The sequence below is a fragment of the Trachinotus anak genome, unplaced genomic scaffold (assembly GCF_046630095.1).
Source record: "Trachinotus anak isolate AG129_WGS33_773 ecotype Australia unplaced genomic scaffold, CSIRO_AGI_Tana_v1 ptg000001l, whole genome shotgun sequence".
NCBI classification, from domain to species: Eukaryota; Metazoa; Chordata; class Actinopteri; order Carangiformes; family Carangidae; genus Trachinotus; species Trachinotus anak.
The window spans coordinates 5,248,894-5,264,755 of NW_027273852.1; the positions used below are offsets into that span (position 1 = coordinate 5,248,894).

Below are 15,862 nucleotides of genomic sequence, written 5' to 3' on the forward strand. Positions count from 1 at the left end.
TATTTATTTGAATGGTTATCAGCAGTTCAATGGCCTTATAATATTCTTATAGGATGGTTTTTACATGTATAAAGCACTTTATAGTTTATTTACAATAGAATTATACAGTATAGTACCACTAATATTACAGTTTTGTTGTGATATGTATATGACAAAATATTTAATAGATCAGAGAGGCTTACAGTACATGTAGAAAACAAAAAGATGTGGGTCATTCTTGAAAGTTTGATATTTTGTGGACTGACACCAGCCTCCAGAAAGCTTGGACACTAGGCTAAAGACTGGTGGCGCGATCAGATTCACAAGAACAAGCCACTAAAGCAGACAAAGTTGGGGCTGATGGGATCCTATTGTCTTTGATGAAGCACTGACACTCACTGGCTTAGTGGTGTAACTACACTTTGGCTGAGCGAGGAAAGGTTCCCCATCCATCAGCCTCAGAAAAATGTACTTTGCCTGAGGACATAAAAAACTGAAATTAGATTAAACTTGCTCATTTATAAAACTCAGCTTAATGGAGGTTTTTGCCAAAACGAAAACCTTGATTGCCTCTTTAATCTAAAAATGCAATAGAGCTTCTTGATGTTAATCAGTTCACTTTTTTCAACAAAACATTACCAGGCAAACAGACAGAAGAGATGCTAGTAATAGGCCTATAAGCCAACTAAAAGCTTATGTTAGATATGTAGGGATCATGCGACCTACACATATTAATTTTACATTCTAAGAAATGTCCAAATATCAGCAAAATTGAAGTACACTACATCTCGAGAGGAGAATGGTACAGCCAAATCAGAAGAGGGAAATGAAATAGAGTTCACTTAATTCAAAGGGTTTTATTGGCATGACAATTACCAAAGCACCGTGTATGTGGACATGAACTTAAAGTAGCTTAGAGACAAAGGGAATAAAAGAAAGTGTTAAGTTAACACCTAAGTGCAACAGTTTTGTTTTATTGGTATCATGGCCTGTGACCAAGTAGCTACTGTTGAAAAGCACATGTTCAGTCAGTTGCATTAAAAATAGCTTGCTTTAGCTGTTCTGAAGAGGGCTGACAACCAACAATTATCGACCAACAACATTCACCATACATGGCTGTGTGTGTGAAACCAACTACTGGGCGCTGTCCTCCCCCGGTAGAGGGCGCTGCTCGACCCCCCCCCCGAAGGAAACACATGACCATTCATCCGCCAAATTTGGATTGTGTTGTTGTTGCTACAGTCAAGGAGCTCGGCTGTTTGAAGTTGCGTTAAGCTGTTTTATGTAACCAGAATTATATCGGAAATGGGAGGATTAAAATTTCAAAATAATGTGACTCGAATATCAAAAATTTAAAAAAAAGTTCACGAAATAAGGTTTATTCTGAAACTTTAACCGGAAGTGTGTTTTATTTTGTGTTTACTTGACACCATTGGAAGCTCTAATGGTGAACAGAATCAAGCTTCAGTACTTATGGACCAGCAGTTTGAAGACACCGAGTCCCACTTAGCTGATACAGTGGAGAAGCTTAAGCAGAAATATTTGGAGAGAAGGAAACAGGTTTGAGTTTAACCACGACTTGAAATACAAACGAGATGTGTCTGGCGTGTGTGTCGCTGGTACAACCGTGTGAATGCTATAACCAAAGTAATGCCAAGCTAGCTTAGTGCTATTTTCGAGCTGGTGAAATGGTAAAGCGTTAACACAAATACACGCTTTTTATGTGGCTACTGCTGCCTTTTTTTTTAAATCTGTTTCCCTAAATGAAAAATATCACAACACATCTAGATAAAACAAACAACAACAAAAAACCGTTACTGTAGTTTACCAAGCCAAGTCAGTAACTTCGTGTTATCGCTAGCTAAACTTTTTGTCGTTGTGTAACGTTACTGGATGCACACTTGAGCCACAACAAACTTTTAATCTGTGTTCTGCTTCCAGCTATGCTCGTTAATATGACAGAAAAGTCTATTTTTAATTGATATATCTACATGGATGTATTTATGTTTTTTTTTATTCAGTTGCCACCTTCAGAGGACGTTGCCCTAGGAACCAGTGACGGTACGTGTACTACACATGAGCCTGATGGTCAGATAACTTTCTATGGTTCCTGAGTGGGTTCTGGTATTATCCACACTCATTCATATTCATACATATATCACTCCAGAAATCCCCTACTGTCTTCTTACCTGCAGTATTTGAGAGTTTATTTTAATCCACATCTAACTGTTATTGATTATTGATATGAAAAAATGCCCAATATGCCTAACATTGCTTCATGTCTCTTTTAGAAGCAGTAGGAGAGCTTATTTTGGCCCATAGATGCAAACGGCCAAGCAAAGAGTTGAAATGCTACAGCAAAGCTTTAAATGAGTTGCTTAAAGCAGTCACCAACCATCCTGAACAGTAAGTCTTGTGACATTGCTTTTACAAGTACAATTTTTTAATTTTAAGTTTGTGACTAGTACTGTGTCTTTTCTAAGATTTGGCAGCAATCAAAGCCTGCATGGCAGTAATGAGGACCTGAGTAGGGACTTAACAGCTGCACCATTGCAGGATTCTCAGGTGCTGTTTACAGAAACAGGTGAGTATCTGTTTCAGAGCAAGATACTAGTCACTGGTTTTGTCCTTTCTGTGATAGAATGTGACTAACAACTGATTACCTTTATAGGAAACTCAAAGTAGCAGCTGCAGCAATAATTCCCTGGGGAAATTAGTCATTTAAAATGAATGAATTCTCTCCGATGACTTGATAGGATCTTGCATTAAAAAAATCAGGCCTAATATTTGCTTACAATTCCTGTTATTGCAGAAATATCTGACTTTTTTTTTTTTACTGTCTCTGTTATAAATGCAGAAGGTAATGATCAATCCTTGGGCTACTTTACCTTTATTTGTCCAGATGTGACCCTGCCTTCCTGTCTGGATGGTAGCCCTGGATCCCATGAAACTGAGGCAGACAGAGAGTTGCAGAGAGCTTACCAGTATCCTGACTCATGCCGCTCTTCATCTTTAGTACTGGTAAAGGTTTACCAGGAGATGATGACCATCTATGAACAGCTAAAGGTGAGAGAGCAGAACCACTGAAATGACAGTTTATCAGTAAATCCAGATGGAAAAACTAGAGGACAGAAAAAGCAGCTTGGTGTAAGGTTCCATGTAAGGCATTGGAGAGCACTTACAAATGTGTGTCCAACATTACTCGCAAACTTAGATGCAGAGAATATTATAATACGAGGGTGCCTGTGCACTTTCCCGGTACTGGTATTTTGTGATTGTGATAAATAGTTTTGACTTTCAAACTCAGAGGTTAGTTTTGGTTAGAGAGGGAATGATGTATATAAAGTATAGTAGGATGAAAGTGTGTGCATTCATGTGTGTTTGTACAGGCAGAGCGACAAAGCCAGCAACAGTGGGAGAGGGAGCTGCACGAGCGAGAAAGGAGGTTGAAACAACGGGAGGAGGCTTTTGGGAAGCTGGCTGGGCTGGAGGAGATGCTCCATACTCGCATACTGGCTATAGAGGAGGTCAGACACAAACACACACAGAACAAAATAGGTTAGAAAGCTTTATTGTCATTATACGTTAGATATAATGGGATTGCAGGTGCTGCTCCATTTGTGCTTTAAAAACAGATAAACATGACAACCAATATGAACATGACACACACAACCAGGTAATTTCTTCAGCACACCTTGTTTCCCCCACTTCCACACCACAACTTGTCTCAGGAAGCAATTCTGTGGTCCTTAATCAATCAATCTCAATCTGTGGTCCAGTCATACTTCTACATCATGTTTTATTGTGATTATACTAAACCAAATCGAAGTCTGCATTTTGCATTAGGATTACCGGTGTAAACTAACCTATGTACTAAATATACCAACCTATGCTCTAGACAAGACTGGTTTAATTGAACCTTAGATGTGTTTTTATACCTCTGCGCCGGCAACAGCCAGGGCCAGAGGCATTATTTTATCACGTTGTACATCTGTCTGTCCATTCATCTGTCTGTCCCATTCTTGTGAATACAGTATCTCAATAACGCCTTGTGGGAATTAATTATAACTCATATTTGGACCCAAGGATGAACTGATTAGATTTTGGTGGTCAAAGGTCAGTGTGACCTCACAAAACACAGTTTTGGCCTCTTGAATGTGATATCTCAAGACCACCACAAGGGAATTTCTTCAGATTTTCACTTGGACTCAAAAGATGAACTGATCCGATTTTGATACTCAAAGTTCAAAGTTCCAGGTCACGGTGACCTCACGTTCTAGTGAATGCCATATATCAGGAACTCTGAGGGAATCAGGCACAAATATTCACTTGGACTCAAGGATGAACTGATTAGAATTTGGTGGTAATAAGCCAGCCTGATGTGTTACCAGAAACATCAGCAGGAGCTGAACCAGCTGCAACATCTTCTTCGAGAAAGGAGCAAAGAGAACAAGAGGCTCAAATCCAGTTTTGACACCATCAAGGAGCTGAATGACAGCATGAAGAAACAGGTTAGAAGTGTTCACATAATAACAATTATTGTGTGTTTGCTTTGGGTTAATCTTGGTTAACCTTGTTGGAATCTTAATGGTTTGATAAAGTCATACGACATCCTAAAATTATATTGGCACAAGGCCCACAAGTACATACTTTTCTAGGGAAATTAAAGTGATTAAAAGCTTTTCTTAGGTATCAATGTTGTCATTGTGTCTAAACATTTGTAAAATACTAAAAGGTCTGAAAGTTTAGTAATATGGTGACTATAGAACCCATTTTATTGCTCAACTATTGTGCAAAAACTAGTTCATATTTTATGATCAAAATGTCATCACATCATGGGATGAGAAGTAACTTGTAACTTGGGCCACAGGAGGGCACTACAACATAACCCTCTCATATTTGGATGTTGAAGAATGTTAATAATAAAATGTATTTATAGAGCACTTTTCTAAACCCATATTACAAAGTGCTTCACACATAATAATAATGATGCAATATTAATGTAGGATCTACACTTGTTTTCCTGGTTTATAAACTTTTGCTGCTGTTGAATGAAGGTCTCTTTTCTTTGAAGGCTAAACCCAAAGGCAAATGTGTATATAAAGGAAAAGTTGAATTGATTTTTACATCCGCTGGAGTTGCACAACAGTTTGACATTCATTGTTTTTAAATCAACAGTTAAATGAGATCAGTGAACAGAATAAGAAGTTGGAGACCCAGTCCAAGAGGGTGCAGGCTCGACTTGACAACCTGCAGGTAACAACACGTTAATCAATCCACAGACTATTATTCCTTCAGGTTTTTAAATAATTAGTCATGGAAGTTTTATATGGAAAGCCATGAGGTTATACCAACCAGTGTTTAGTGTCCCATGATGGTCTGAAGTCTTTCCACGCTGAAGATAATTTAAAACCATATATTTCTTGTAGTTTGAAAAGTGCTCAACTTTACTTGTTGAAGATTTTTAATGTATTATATTTATGGTTAAAGGTGAAAACATGTTGGGTCATGCATTTATTAATTGACCTATTAATTACATTTTCAGAGGAAATACGAACACAGCATAGCATCCAGAGGCTGTCAGAAAGGGAATGTGAAGAGCACCGAGTGTATTAAACCATCCAAAAAGGAGAGAACTGCTGCTTCTAGCAAACTCAGCAACAAGGTACTTCAGTAACTGTGTGTGTGTGTGTGTGTGTGTGTGTGTGTGTGTGTGTGTGTGTGTGTGTGTGTGTGTGTGTGTGTGTTTTTTATGTATTTTAACAAAAGTGTACTACCATTCAGCCTAATTTGTTCTAATTATGGCAGCATTACTTCATTGTATTGTTTAAGTGTTTATGAAAAAACACCGCACACTTCATTTTGCATGGATAGACAGGCACCAAGACACTCATTCACTCATATCTGGACTGGAAACAGTACAACTGTCACTCTCCACAAACCTCTCTAACCCTGCTAGCTGGTATGATAAATTATAGTTTGTGATGTTGGTATGTTATCGTCACTGTTGTTGATTAAGATGAGGGTACTTAGCCTGATATAGTTGCAGTTTCCATTTAAAGGATGTTTTTTTCCTTTTTTCCATTCACAGAACATTGACTGAGCCAAACTTTCCATTACCATGCTTTTCAAAGTGTAATTAACACTTTTACTCTCCCCACTGAAATCACACTTTCCCCAAATACGCCTGTATGTCCCATGGCAAATAGACATAGTTTTAGATTATATTCACATTTCTTTAAATCAAGGTTTCTTTGCTCTATAGATCAAGATGTGAACCTGACAGATGATAATGGTCTAACCAAAATAACTAATAATTTCTTATTATTATCTAATTATAGTCATCATTTTGTGGCAAAGTTGCAGATGACAGATTTAGCAATATCATTTAACCTATTGTTTCACCCTCTGTAGGGAAGCTCCAGTCCCACGCATCTAAAGCTCCTGGCCCTTTTATCGGACTGGGTCCTTGATGGACAGACATTCTCTTCTGTAGCAGGAAATGAAGGCAAAGGTGTAGCCCAGTGTCTGCCTCAGGATGTTGTGCTCAGCGAGAGATGCCTCAAGGTGGTGCATTCACTCAAACAGTTTGCTGACCAAACAGTTTTATTGCAATTATGTTGTTATAAGTTTATCTTTGGGTCCTTAGGTGCTGCCATTATTAGCAGATCAGCTTTACCACACTCCTTTGTCAGAACCGGACCTCCTTCTCAGCCATCTTCGCCTCATCTACTGGGCTTTGAGATACAAGGACAATAGCACACAGGTAAAATATACGATTATGATTTCTGTGAGTAAACAGAACAGTTGCACCAAGTAGTTGTAAGATACGTTTTTACCGAAGAACATCTGGATTTTAGGACCCAGGCTGATGGTTGAAATTGCGACAGTTCAAAGCATTGTATGTGTGATGTTCCAAGCTTTGTGCTAAAAAGTTAAACTTGTGTCAGATGGTGTCAAGTGACCTGCAGTTCTGTCTGAGATCACTACACCAAAATCACAGCACTTCTATCACTGTTCTGTTTCGTGAGACCTTTTAGTAAGTAGTCACTACAAACAAGCCACCTTACCTTAGCTACAATGCTAAAAAGATGTAAAACCAAGACAGTGACCTGTGGGTAACTAGATAATAGGTACTATCTTGGCACAGAAACGTGGTCAAACTTTAAGACAAAAGCCATTTACATACTATTTAGGTGGCTGCCTTTAAAAATGTGATCTGTTGTTATCTAAAAACTGGTGTTCTTCCATATCTGCCAGAGGGAATATCAGTCAAAAGGAGAGTCAGTTCATCCCTGGAAAAAATATTTTTCAGCAGCATCCACCCTCTTTTGTAATAAATGACCTGGGCTGTCAGAGAGTAACAATACAGAGGTGTAAGATTACAACAAAATGCTGTTAATTCTGTGGCCTGCTTTTTTTCAGTTATTGGTGTTTGCACAATAAGCAAGAAATTAGACTTATTCTACTTAAAGTTGCTCGGTCACTTTCACAACATCATGTAGCAGAAACAAAACGCAACACACAGTTTTCCCTCAACACACACAGAAGTACAGATCCACTTTAAGCAGGGGATATCCACTTTATCACTATTTAGAGGTCATGTCAAGTTCCATCCTGTGTACAGGTCAGAAGTGTTGTTATCTGAAGTCCCTTACCTTTCTCTGTATGTTGAACAGAGTCCACATTAGAGGCTTAGGGAAGGATGCATATCCCTCTCCATTGTACCACCACATGGCCAGAAGTCCCTGGAGAGCCCCCTGTGCATCAGCCATTGCTGTTTGATGAGGTGATGGGTGCTAGGATAATTTTGTTCTGTTACCACTTTGTAGGCTTAGTAATTTGCTGCAGTCTTCATCTTAATGAGAAAACTAAATACCAGCATCCAGACCATAACCCTCACCTTCAGCTCATTCTTCAAACTCCTAATCCAACCTGTGTTCCAAGCCACGTAGTTTCTCCCCACAGCCTCCAGCTTCCAAGCTTCATCTTCTCCAGCCCTGCTGCAGGGAGCTCGGCCCCTCCGTGTTTGTTTGACAGGCCACGTCATATCTGCTCAGTGACATGCTTGATGTTCAAATGGAATCACATGCTCCTTTATTGTTGCAATATGTGTTCACTTTTAAGACAAAAACCAACCGCTATTGGGCCAAAATATGTAAATACAGGAAGGAAGATGTTACTTAAAATCTTGGGGTCCCTACGGAGCTGATGGAGTCATTGGGGAGAGGGAATAGTAGACAGTGAGAGGGGTGTAGTGAATTTGAAAACCACCATCTTCATTGCTTTGGAAATAGATAAATCTTGAATAGTAGCTGTTGTTTGTTGCAATGATTTACTGGCTCCATCAGTTATCTGGAGAAGAAGCCTGCTGTCTTCCTGTCAGGCTGACCTTGTATTTTTACCAGCGGCAACAGTATTGCTGGTATCGTGTGTGTGTGTGTGTGTGTGTGTGTGTCTGTGTGTGTCTGTGTGTGTCTGTGTGTGTGTGGTGTGGTGTGGTGTGGTGTCCTGGACACATCTAATGTAGCTGGAACTACCACAGAGGCAGTTTTGAGTACTCTGGAAGGTGTTCATGTCTGTGGACAGAATTTGTCACTGCATCACAACCGTGCAAGATACAGTCACAAAGCTTTACAGCTGTGTAGTTGAGATCAAAATAAAGGCCGTGTTGTGGTCCAACTCATGAGTACTGAGTATTCATGCAATAATGTTGTAATGAGTACTGAGTACTCATAGTTTGATGGACGTCACAGCTGGTTTGATCCCATTACAAGATGATCTCTAGTCTGACTTTTGATGAAGATCATTCTTAGGCATATTGTTGCTATTGTAAAGTGTCTGAGAGTGGGCAGAGTTAGGAAATTTGTACAATAACCGGTGTGTGTGCATGTGTTTTTTTGCGCAGCATGTAGCACTGTCTGCCACTCTGCGGCGGATAGGAGAAGAGGTGTCAAAGCTTGCAGCCCACTCAACAGTGCTACAGTCTGAAAATCCAGATCTGCCCAAGTCCTGCGGTGAGGCGGCTGGAACCTTCAGGAAGTGGCCCCTGTACCGGAGTCCATGTCCTCACACACGTATTCTCTCCATCCTCATCATCCTCCGCACTGTCACACAAGGTATTATTACTGAACACATATGGACATACTGTTTATTTGAAATTATATTTGGAAGATGCAAATGTTAAATTGTGGATTTACTACCTTTACTCCAGGATTTTTGAACCTGGGCCTTATTTTCTGATGATGGGGACAAAAATCTTTGCAGTTGGTCCATTACTGAGTAAGAATGGTATGAAACATTTGCTGCAATGGAGAACCTGTGAGAAACACTGACCACTGTAGTTCACGTGGAACTATCTCAACAACTGTTGGATTGATTGCCATGAAACTTTGTACAGACATCCATGGTCCTAATGACTTTGGCGATCTTCTGATTTTCTTCTCTCACTAACATGAGGTTGACATTTTGGGTAAAATGTCTTGATTGCAATTGAATGGATTCCTGTGAATTTTGTTACAGCTGCTTGACCTCTCCAGAAGATGTGTCCTAATGACTTTTATGGTACCTTGAGTTTTCATCTGCTGTCACCAGCAAATTGTCATTGTTTTCTAAGTTTAATATCTCTACAAATATTGGACGAATTTGTATGAAACAGGTATAGACAAAAACAAGTATAACCTTGGTAATCTCTTGACTTTTCATCAAGCACCATCATCAGGTTCAAATTTCAGTTTCTCCAGTGCTTTGGTTTGTAACCACATGAAAACAAACATTGGAGCAACATCACACAGCAAAAGCCACATATTTATTGCGTGAGGCAGTTGTTTAAATGGTCATCAAGTAACATTGGTAAAAAGATGAGATGCATCAGGAGCTTCTGAGTGTTTTCAAGTTGGGGAAAAAGTATTGTCGAACAGCTCAATCAGCTGAAGTCAGAGGCTGATGTGCAAGGAAAAAAAAACTTACTGCTGGTGTGCAGGTCAGACACAAGCGTGAAGTCAGGTTGATTATAACCCATAATTAAATGTTTTACTCAACAGAGTCTGCAACAGAGTCTTGAGTGGAAAACCCTGTAAACTAAGTTGTTGAATATCGTAGACATCATTTGCTTAACATCAGTATGTTACTGATGATGAGCATGTTGCATCACAACCATAGCGACTACTCCTATTGGATCTCTGCTGTTTTCTATCTTTCAGTTTTGTTTTGTCTACAAAGAGCATCAGCCTCACAGAGCCATTAGCATGGCTTTAGTCTTGTTCTGATAGAAATATTTATAAAGGCATGGAGCTATTAGCTACATCCATTTTTTTTCTGCCTGGCCTCCCACGCTGTAAATCTTAGGGTACTCAGTGGATGCAGCCTTCATATCCTGACATATTTTATGAAACTCCACTTAACTGAGCTTCCATCTGCTCATAATGCTTCAGGGCTCCCTTACTATGTCTCTCTTTAGACTATTTTCTGTCAATCTGCTCACCAGGTTTGCTTTCTGCCCTTGCCTGGATTGATGTAAAACCAGATTGAGCATAATGGCAAGATTTTTCTTCCTCCTCATATTTGCTGGGATTTTATACATAATAGGTAACATTCTGAGATGGAACTAACCAAACCTAGTCCAAAATAAAAAAGAAAGCCTTTATCCCATGTCAGAATCCAACACTTGTGGACATTTGAAAAGTATAAGCTCAGAGCTTCAGAAATTTTTATAATTATTGTAGGTGATCACAGATCAGATGTTTGAATTTGACAGACTTGAGTTTTGGGTTTTGGATTTTAAAAGTGGACTGCAGAAGAATGGCAAGCATTATAACCAAAGTATAGTGGTAGAGCGTGTGAAAGATGGGATAGTGGGGATAGGATTGGAATGGGTAGGTGGGAGAGTATTTTCCTGTTGCTGAACACATAAAACACCAATAAGAATACAGTATATAGGATAAAGATAAGATTTGTCTCTCAAATTATGTGTATATATATATATATAAAGTTACATAATTTAGCTTACACTCTTATCCTAGCACTTGGACAGTTTCAGTTGAAAGACTAAAAAGCCAATATAAGATAAAAATGACTTAAAGACTTCATTTAAAACAGAATGAAGTATCTCTGAACGTAAATATGTCCTATCCGGTCCTTTCTGCAGCTGATGTGCTGGCCCAGGTTCTGGACAGCCTCCATGCAGAGCTGATGTCTGAGGAGAGCCGAGGCCTGTTCATCCACTACGGAGGAGTGTGTGTGCTACTGACAGTGTTACGGGCCAGCCGTGGAGGTCTACACACACCTATAGACATCCTCATGCAGCTAACTGAACAGTCCCGTAAGTAGGCATGTGTCAGAGGACTATTGATGAACCCACCACTTTTGCATTATTATGCAGCTGCTTCTTGTCACCCTTGGTCCTCACACGTAAGATCCATATAACGTACATTTTAATCAAATATTCGACTTCATTTTGAAAGTAGAAAATTAATGTAATATCTCAGGTGTATTTTAGAGAATGTAGTTATTAAGGACCTAATAAAATCTTATAAAATAGAAATTCTGCTGCTGTAGTTTACTTATAGATTTTATGAGACACACAACTTGTAGAGGGCTGAAGTTGTTCAAAGCAAAGTTTTGTCCTATGAAACGACAAGAAAAAAACAGAAACAGCATTTTTTTCATTGCCAAATGAGATTCTGTCAGAAGTATAATCACCTGTAAAATTCAGTCATGGCAGCCACACTGTGCAATACTGTTTCCTTTTTCAATTAGTGTTATAATAGCACTTTTTCTGTGACCTCCAGATTCAGTTTTTGGTTTGAAAAGTTAGCTGCGCCTGGAAAATCATCTGCAGTTGACGTAGCCTTGAAAGCTTCTGTGATCACTCCTCTAGCCCAGATTTATGGACTGTCTTTACTATCACTATTTACTTTGATTCATACCAGTTCCTCTTGTAGTATCACTCCATATTGTACATATCAAAGCCACATGTTAAAAGTAATGGTTTGTCCAAGCTCACATCAATCATAAGTACTGGTCAGGCATAAAACGCTGGACTTCCACCACCTCCTGGCTCTTTTATAGACAGACAAAAGACCTGACGGAGGTGGACATAGAAAAGAGAACAGCTGCAGTGTGTTTTCACGGAAGGGTGAGTTCGGCAGGGTTATGAGCCATATCATTTAAGTCTGCTGTATGCTAATGCACAGCAGAGCCATATGCCAGAGGCGACTGGGGCCGGAGCTGTACATGTGTGCATAGTTTTTTGTTTCTAGGGGACTGTAAGTCTAGCAAGACTTGCTAATTATTATGTTTTACAAGCAGTAATGAGGGGAGACGGGAGCAGGATGAGGAAGAGGGGGAGAGAAGCTTACACCTGAAGATTGCCAATAAAGCAAACCAAACCAAAACAAAAAGGTCTAGCTGTACACAAAACACATACACACACACACACACACACACACACACACACACGCACACACACACAAATGATGTCTGTGGTCATACTGTGAGAACTTGAATGCTTTTATAAAGTGCACTCACAAAGTTACACAACACTTCTTTTGAATAGCACATTCATAGATCACAAAAACTGGCCACCTCAGCACACGCATACACAAACACAGTCGGCAATAGTTATTTTACTGGCTTTGACTGATGTCTGGTAAACAGTGGGAACACAAACTACTAAACTGCTTCATCCAACGGATTCAACTTCCATGGACCTACTTTCTGTGTGTGTTTGCGTTGCGGTAATTTTTGCTTTTCATTTTCATTTTTCATTTTCACTGAAAAAATATAAAAATGATCATGTTATTTTAACTAGGGTTGTAGGGTTCAGAAGACTGAGCATTTGTTGTGTTCCTGGTCTCAAAGTGATACGATATTAGTGCCTCTATAATGAATAATAAACTACTGTATTCAACAAGTTGATAATAGATTAATTGTCTGGTTTTTTAAGTGTTTAAGTGTTTGTCAAAACAAAACAAGCAGATTAAATACATCACCTTGTGATGGACCTGTTTCACTGTTATTTTTATTTTTTTGTGTGTGTGTGTTTTGGGTTTTGTTTTGACATTTTATTTTCCGAATGATTCATCAATTAATCCAAAAAAAACTTGACACATTAATCTAAGTAAAATAATCATTAGCTGCAGCCTTAATCCTCTTATCAACTCACAATTTTGTTGGACTGACGGATGATATTCGGTTACAGGTACATAATTTAGCTGACAGCCGCATTGTTCAGTCACTATCAGCAGACATTATGTAGATATTCACCATTCAGGTAATAGTTTTATAACCTTGAGGGGAGGTGATGTTATTCCTGGAAAAAAAGACTGACCAAACTATCCTTTCCTGTTTTATCTTTCTCATTTTATCCGATTCTACCTGTCTTATCCTTTCTTATCTGAACCTGATCCTCTTCTTCCCATCCAGTCTTCTCCTGTGATTTGATGCCAGCAGAACTGCTGTACCAGCCAAGAAAAGTCCCTCTGCAGCTCAGATTGTATTCATTCACCCAGATGTGCAGTTTAAAACAGTGGAGAGTTACTTTTTTGAAGGAGCAGGAATGTGACTTTAGCAGAAACAAATGTTTGTTTACTAGGAACTGACAAATTTTAGGACTTCATAAGGTTGACATTTGCTTTTATTAATTTAAAAAATGTGCCGCTTCCATCTGTGTGGATTGAAGCTGTTGTCCTTTCTCTGTTTCATCTGTGTGTGTGTGTGAGAGAGAGTTTTGGTTCGAGGGGAAGGTCAGAGCTAACACTGACAATATGGAAGCTCTTCCAAATACAATCATCCCAGGATCCCTCTGCATCCCTCTGAGACAGGGACCAGCATCTGTGTCCCTGTCTCACTCAGTTTGATCATTAAAGTGTTTTCATGGTTTGTTTGTGAGTCCATGTAGTTTTCATTTCTATGCAAATCTAAAAAGTAAGACAAAGTGAAGTTGATAATTTCCATCTCTGAATGAAAATGTGTTGTTCATCAAGGAAATAGTTTTGATAATATCCTGCTTTCTTCGCTCTGCTTGTGTTTGTGTGCTTGTAGGCTACCTAAATCCCTTCCTGGAGGCATGTAGCTCTGAGGAGTTTTTCAGAACAGCGTCCCAGCTCCTTAAAAACCCTCGTCTGGAGCTCCCGTTACTGGAGAAGCTCTCTATCCTTCTGCAGAAGCTCTCCAGCATCAGGTAGGCTCTGTGATCTTCATATTGATGGTATCACAAACTGAGCAAGCTTAATAGGGCAAGATTAAGACTGAGCAAGATAAATACGTTTTATCATGGGTAGTAAATACCTGCATGCTCAGAAAAGTCACCACAGTCAGTATCATACACTTGTTTTGTACAAGATAAGTGGGATAAACTCTTGGGAATATGTCTCTGCAGATGTCTTCAGACTGACGGTTGTCATTTTTATTTCATTTTATCCAGGAAGAACCGTCGTCTGTTTGAGCTGTCCTCTCTCCACCATCAGATACAAGAGCTTTATCACAAAACCAGCCACACACACACTTTCCTCTGCCTTAACCTGAGGTCCATTCTCCTCAACATTAAATAAGAAACACACACTCACTCACACGTGTCTCTCACCATCATGCTGGATTCAAGGTCCCTTGAAAAGCTCAGACTTCCCAGTTCAGACAAAAATGACTCGCCTTGTATTTCACTACTTGAGCACGTTGCTTGGTCTTTCATGTGCGCTCAAACTGTAATTACCACATTTCCAACAGTACAGTACTTCAGTACTTCAGTGCTTCATCCGGCTCTACCTCAAATAACATGCAGACTCACATTCTTTATTTATATTGTGATATGTTTTTGAAGTTCTTTTGTCTGTCAGAAGTATTTTGTTAACACTGTGATTTGCACTTTGTGACCCCTCTGTTTTTGTGTTCCACAATGTTAATCTGATGTTTTGTCTTTTTGTGTGATGAAAAACCTTTTTTAAAACGAGTGGCATGCTTGCCAGTGGCCTTAATGGGTGTCTCATGTGCACAGAGGAGGAGAGGCTGTGACTGTGAAGCTTTTTAATGGCAATAAACAAAAAGAACTGAAGAACATTGAGATTGGACTGCGTATGAAATCCATATGTTTTGTATAAATGTGTCTTATTTGTTTGCTCCAGAGCATGGGTGGGTTGATGGGAGTAATGGCCTCAGTATGGGACACACTGGTTGTGTTGGTTGATGGAGAAGATTGGAGGGACTGAAACAATTACAACTGATATTTAAAACGTACTTGCTGAAAACCACTCGGAAGTGTTCGACTGGTCTGGATTTGAAAGGGGTGCACCCAATTTTTTTAAGAGCCGGAAACCATCTGAGTTCCTAAATTAACTGCTTGTTAGTTAGTAAGTTTCCAAAACTTCTGTTCAGGTCAGGGTTCTAAGATAGAGATGAAAAAATTTCTCGATAATTGTGTCAGAACTGTATCAGAACTGCAAAACTGGTCTGATGCATGATTACAAGTGTTTTACAGGTATGTTTTTTTATTTATTTTAATAATACTAATAATAATTTTTCTGTTTACTGTAACACATTTTGGCCACTTTTAAATTGATATAAATGTATTTGCAATTCTACACATATTTAATGATTAAAAGAGGTGAAAGGTAAAAATTGGAAAAATCTTGTTGTCTCACAGAGCAGCAGTGTGACAGTGTTTAACCTGGAAGCTTTAAACCACTGGCTGGAGAAAACATTCAAGTACAAAGATGTTTGAAATGAAATGTTCTGCCAAAATAAATGCAGCCTGTTTTAGATGTTTCAGTTGAGCTAATTCCCTGAGTGATCGCAGACACTTGGAAACTGTTTGCATCTGTACCAGGTGTTAGAGTTGATATAATACAACAGATCCACTGATGGAAAATGAGACATGCAGTGGCATTGT

General features: G+C 39.1%; 1 protein-coding gene across 2 annotated transcripts; it reads left to right on the forward strand.

Annotated features, from left to right (window-relative positions):
* The first annotated feature begins 1,381 nt into the window (after positions 1 to 1,381).
* On the forward strand, positions 1,382 to 15,060 carry LOC139637235 (coiled-coil domain-containing protein 138-like). Of its 2 annotated transcripts, none has more exons than XM_071505832.1 (15): positions 1,382 to 1,539; positions 2,001 to 2,040; positions 2,271 to 2,385; positions 2,463 to 2,563; positions 2,882 to 3,045; positions 3,369 to 3,506; positions 4,371 to 4,490; positions 5,158 to 5,235; positions 5,525 to 5,644; positions 6,394 to 6,546; positions 6,629 to 6,745; positions 8,888 to 9,098; positions 11,126 to 11,299; positions 14,023 to 14,161; positions 14,405 to 15,060. In XM_071505832.1, the coding sequence occupies exons 1-15, from the start codon at positions 1,453 to 1,455 to the stop codon at positions 14,529 to 14,531; spliced, it is 1,884 nt and encodes a 627-aa protein (XP_071361933.1). In that variant the 5' UTR covers positions 1,382 to 1,452; the 3' UTR covers positions 14,532 to 15,060. The 2 variants fall into 2 exon arrangements, with proteins under 2 accessions (XP_071361933.1, XP_071362019.1); XM_071505918.1 differs by having other exon boundaries at positions 2,274 to 2,385; positions 14,405 to 14,667.
* The last annotated feature ends 802 nt before the right edge of the window (positions 15,061 to 15,862 follow it).

Bases quoted from the DNA above. Each gene is read 5' to 3' on its own strand.
- LOC139637235 (XM_071505832.1), top strand. From the start codon at position 1,453: ATGGACCAGCAGTTTGAAGACACCGAGTCCCACTTAGCTGATACAGTG. The intron at 1,540-2,000 runs GTTTGAGTTTAA...TTTTTTATTCAG, and splicing joins ATTTGGAGAGAAGGAAACAG to TTGCCACCTTCAGAGGACGT. The intron at 9,099-11,125 runs GTATTATTACTG...TCCTTTCTGCAG, and splicing joins CCTCCGCACTGTCACACAAG to CTGATGTGCTGGCCCAGGTT.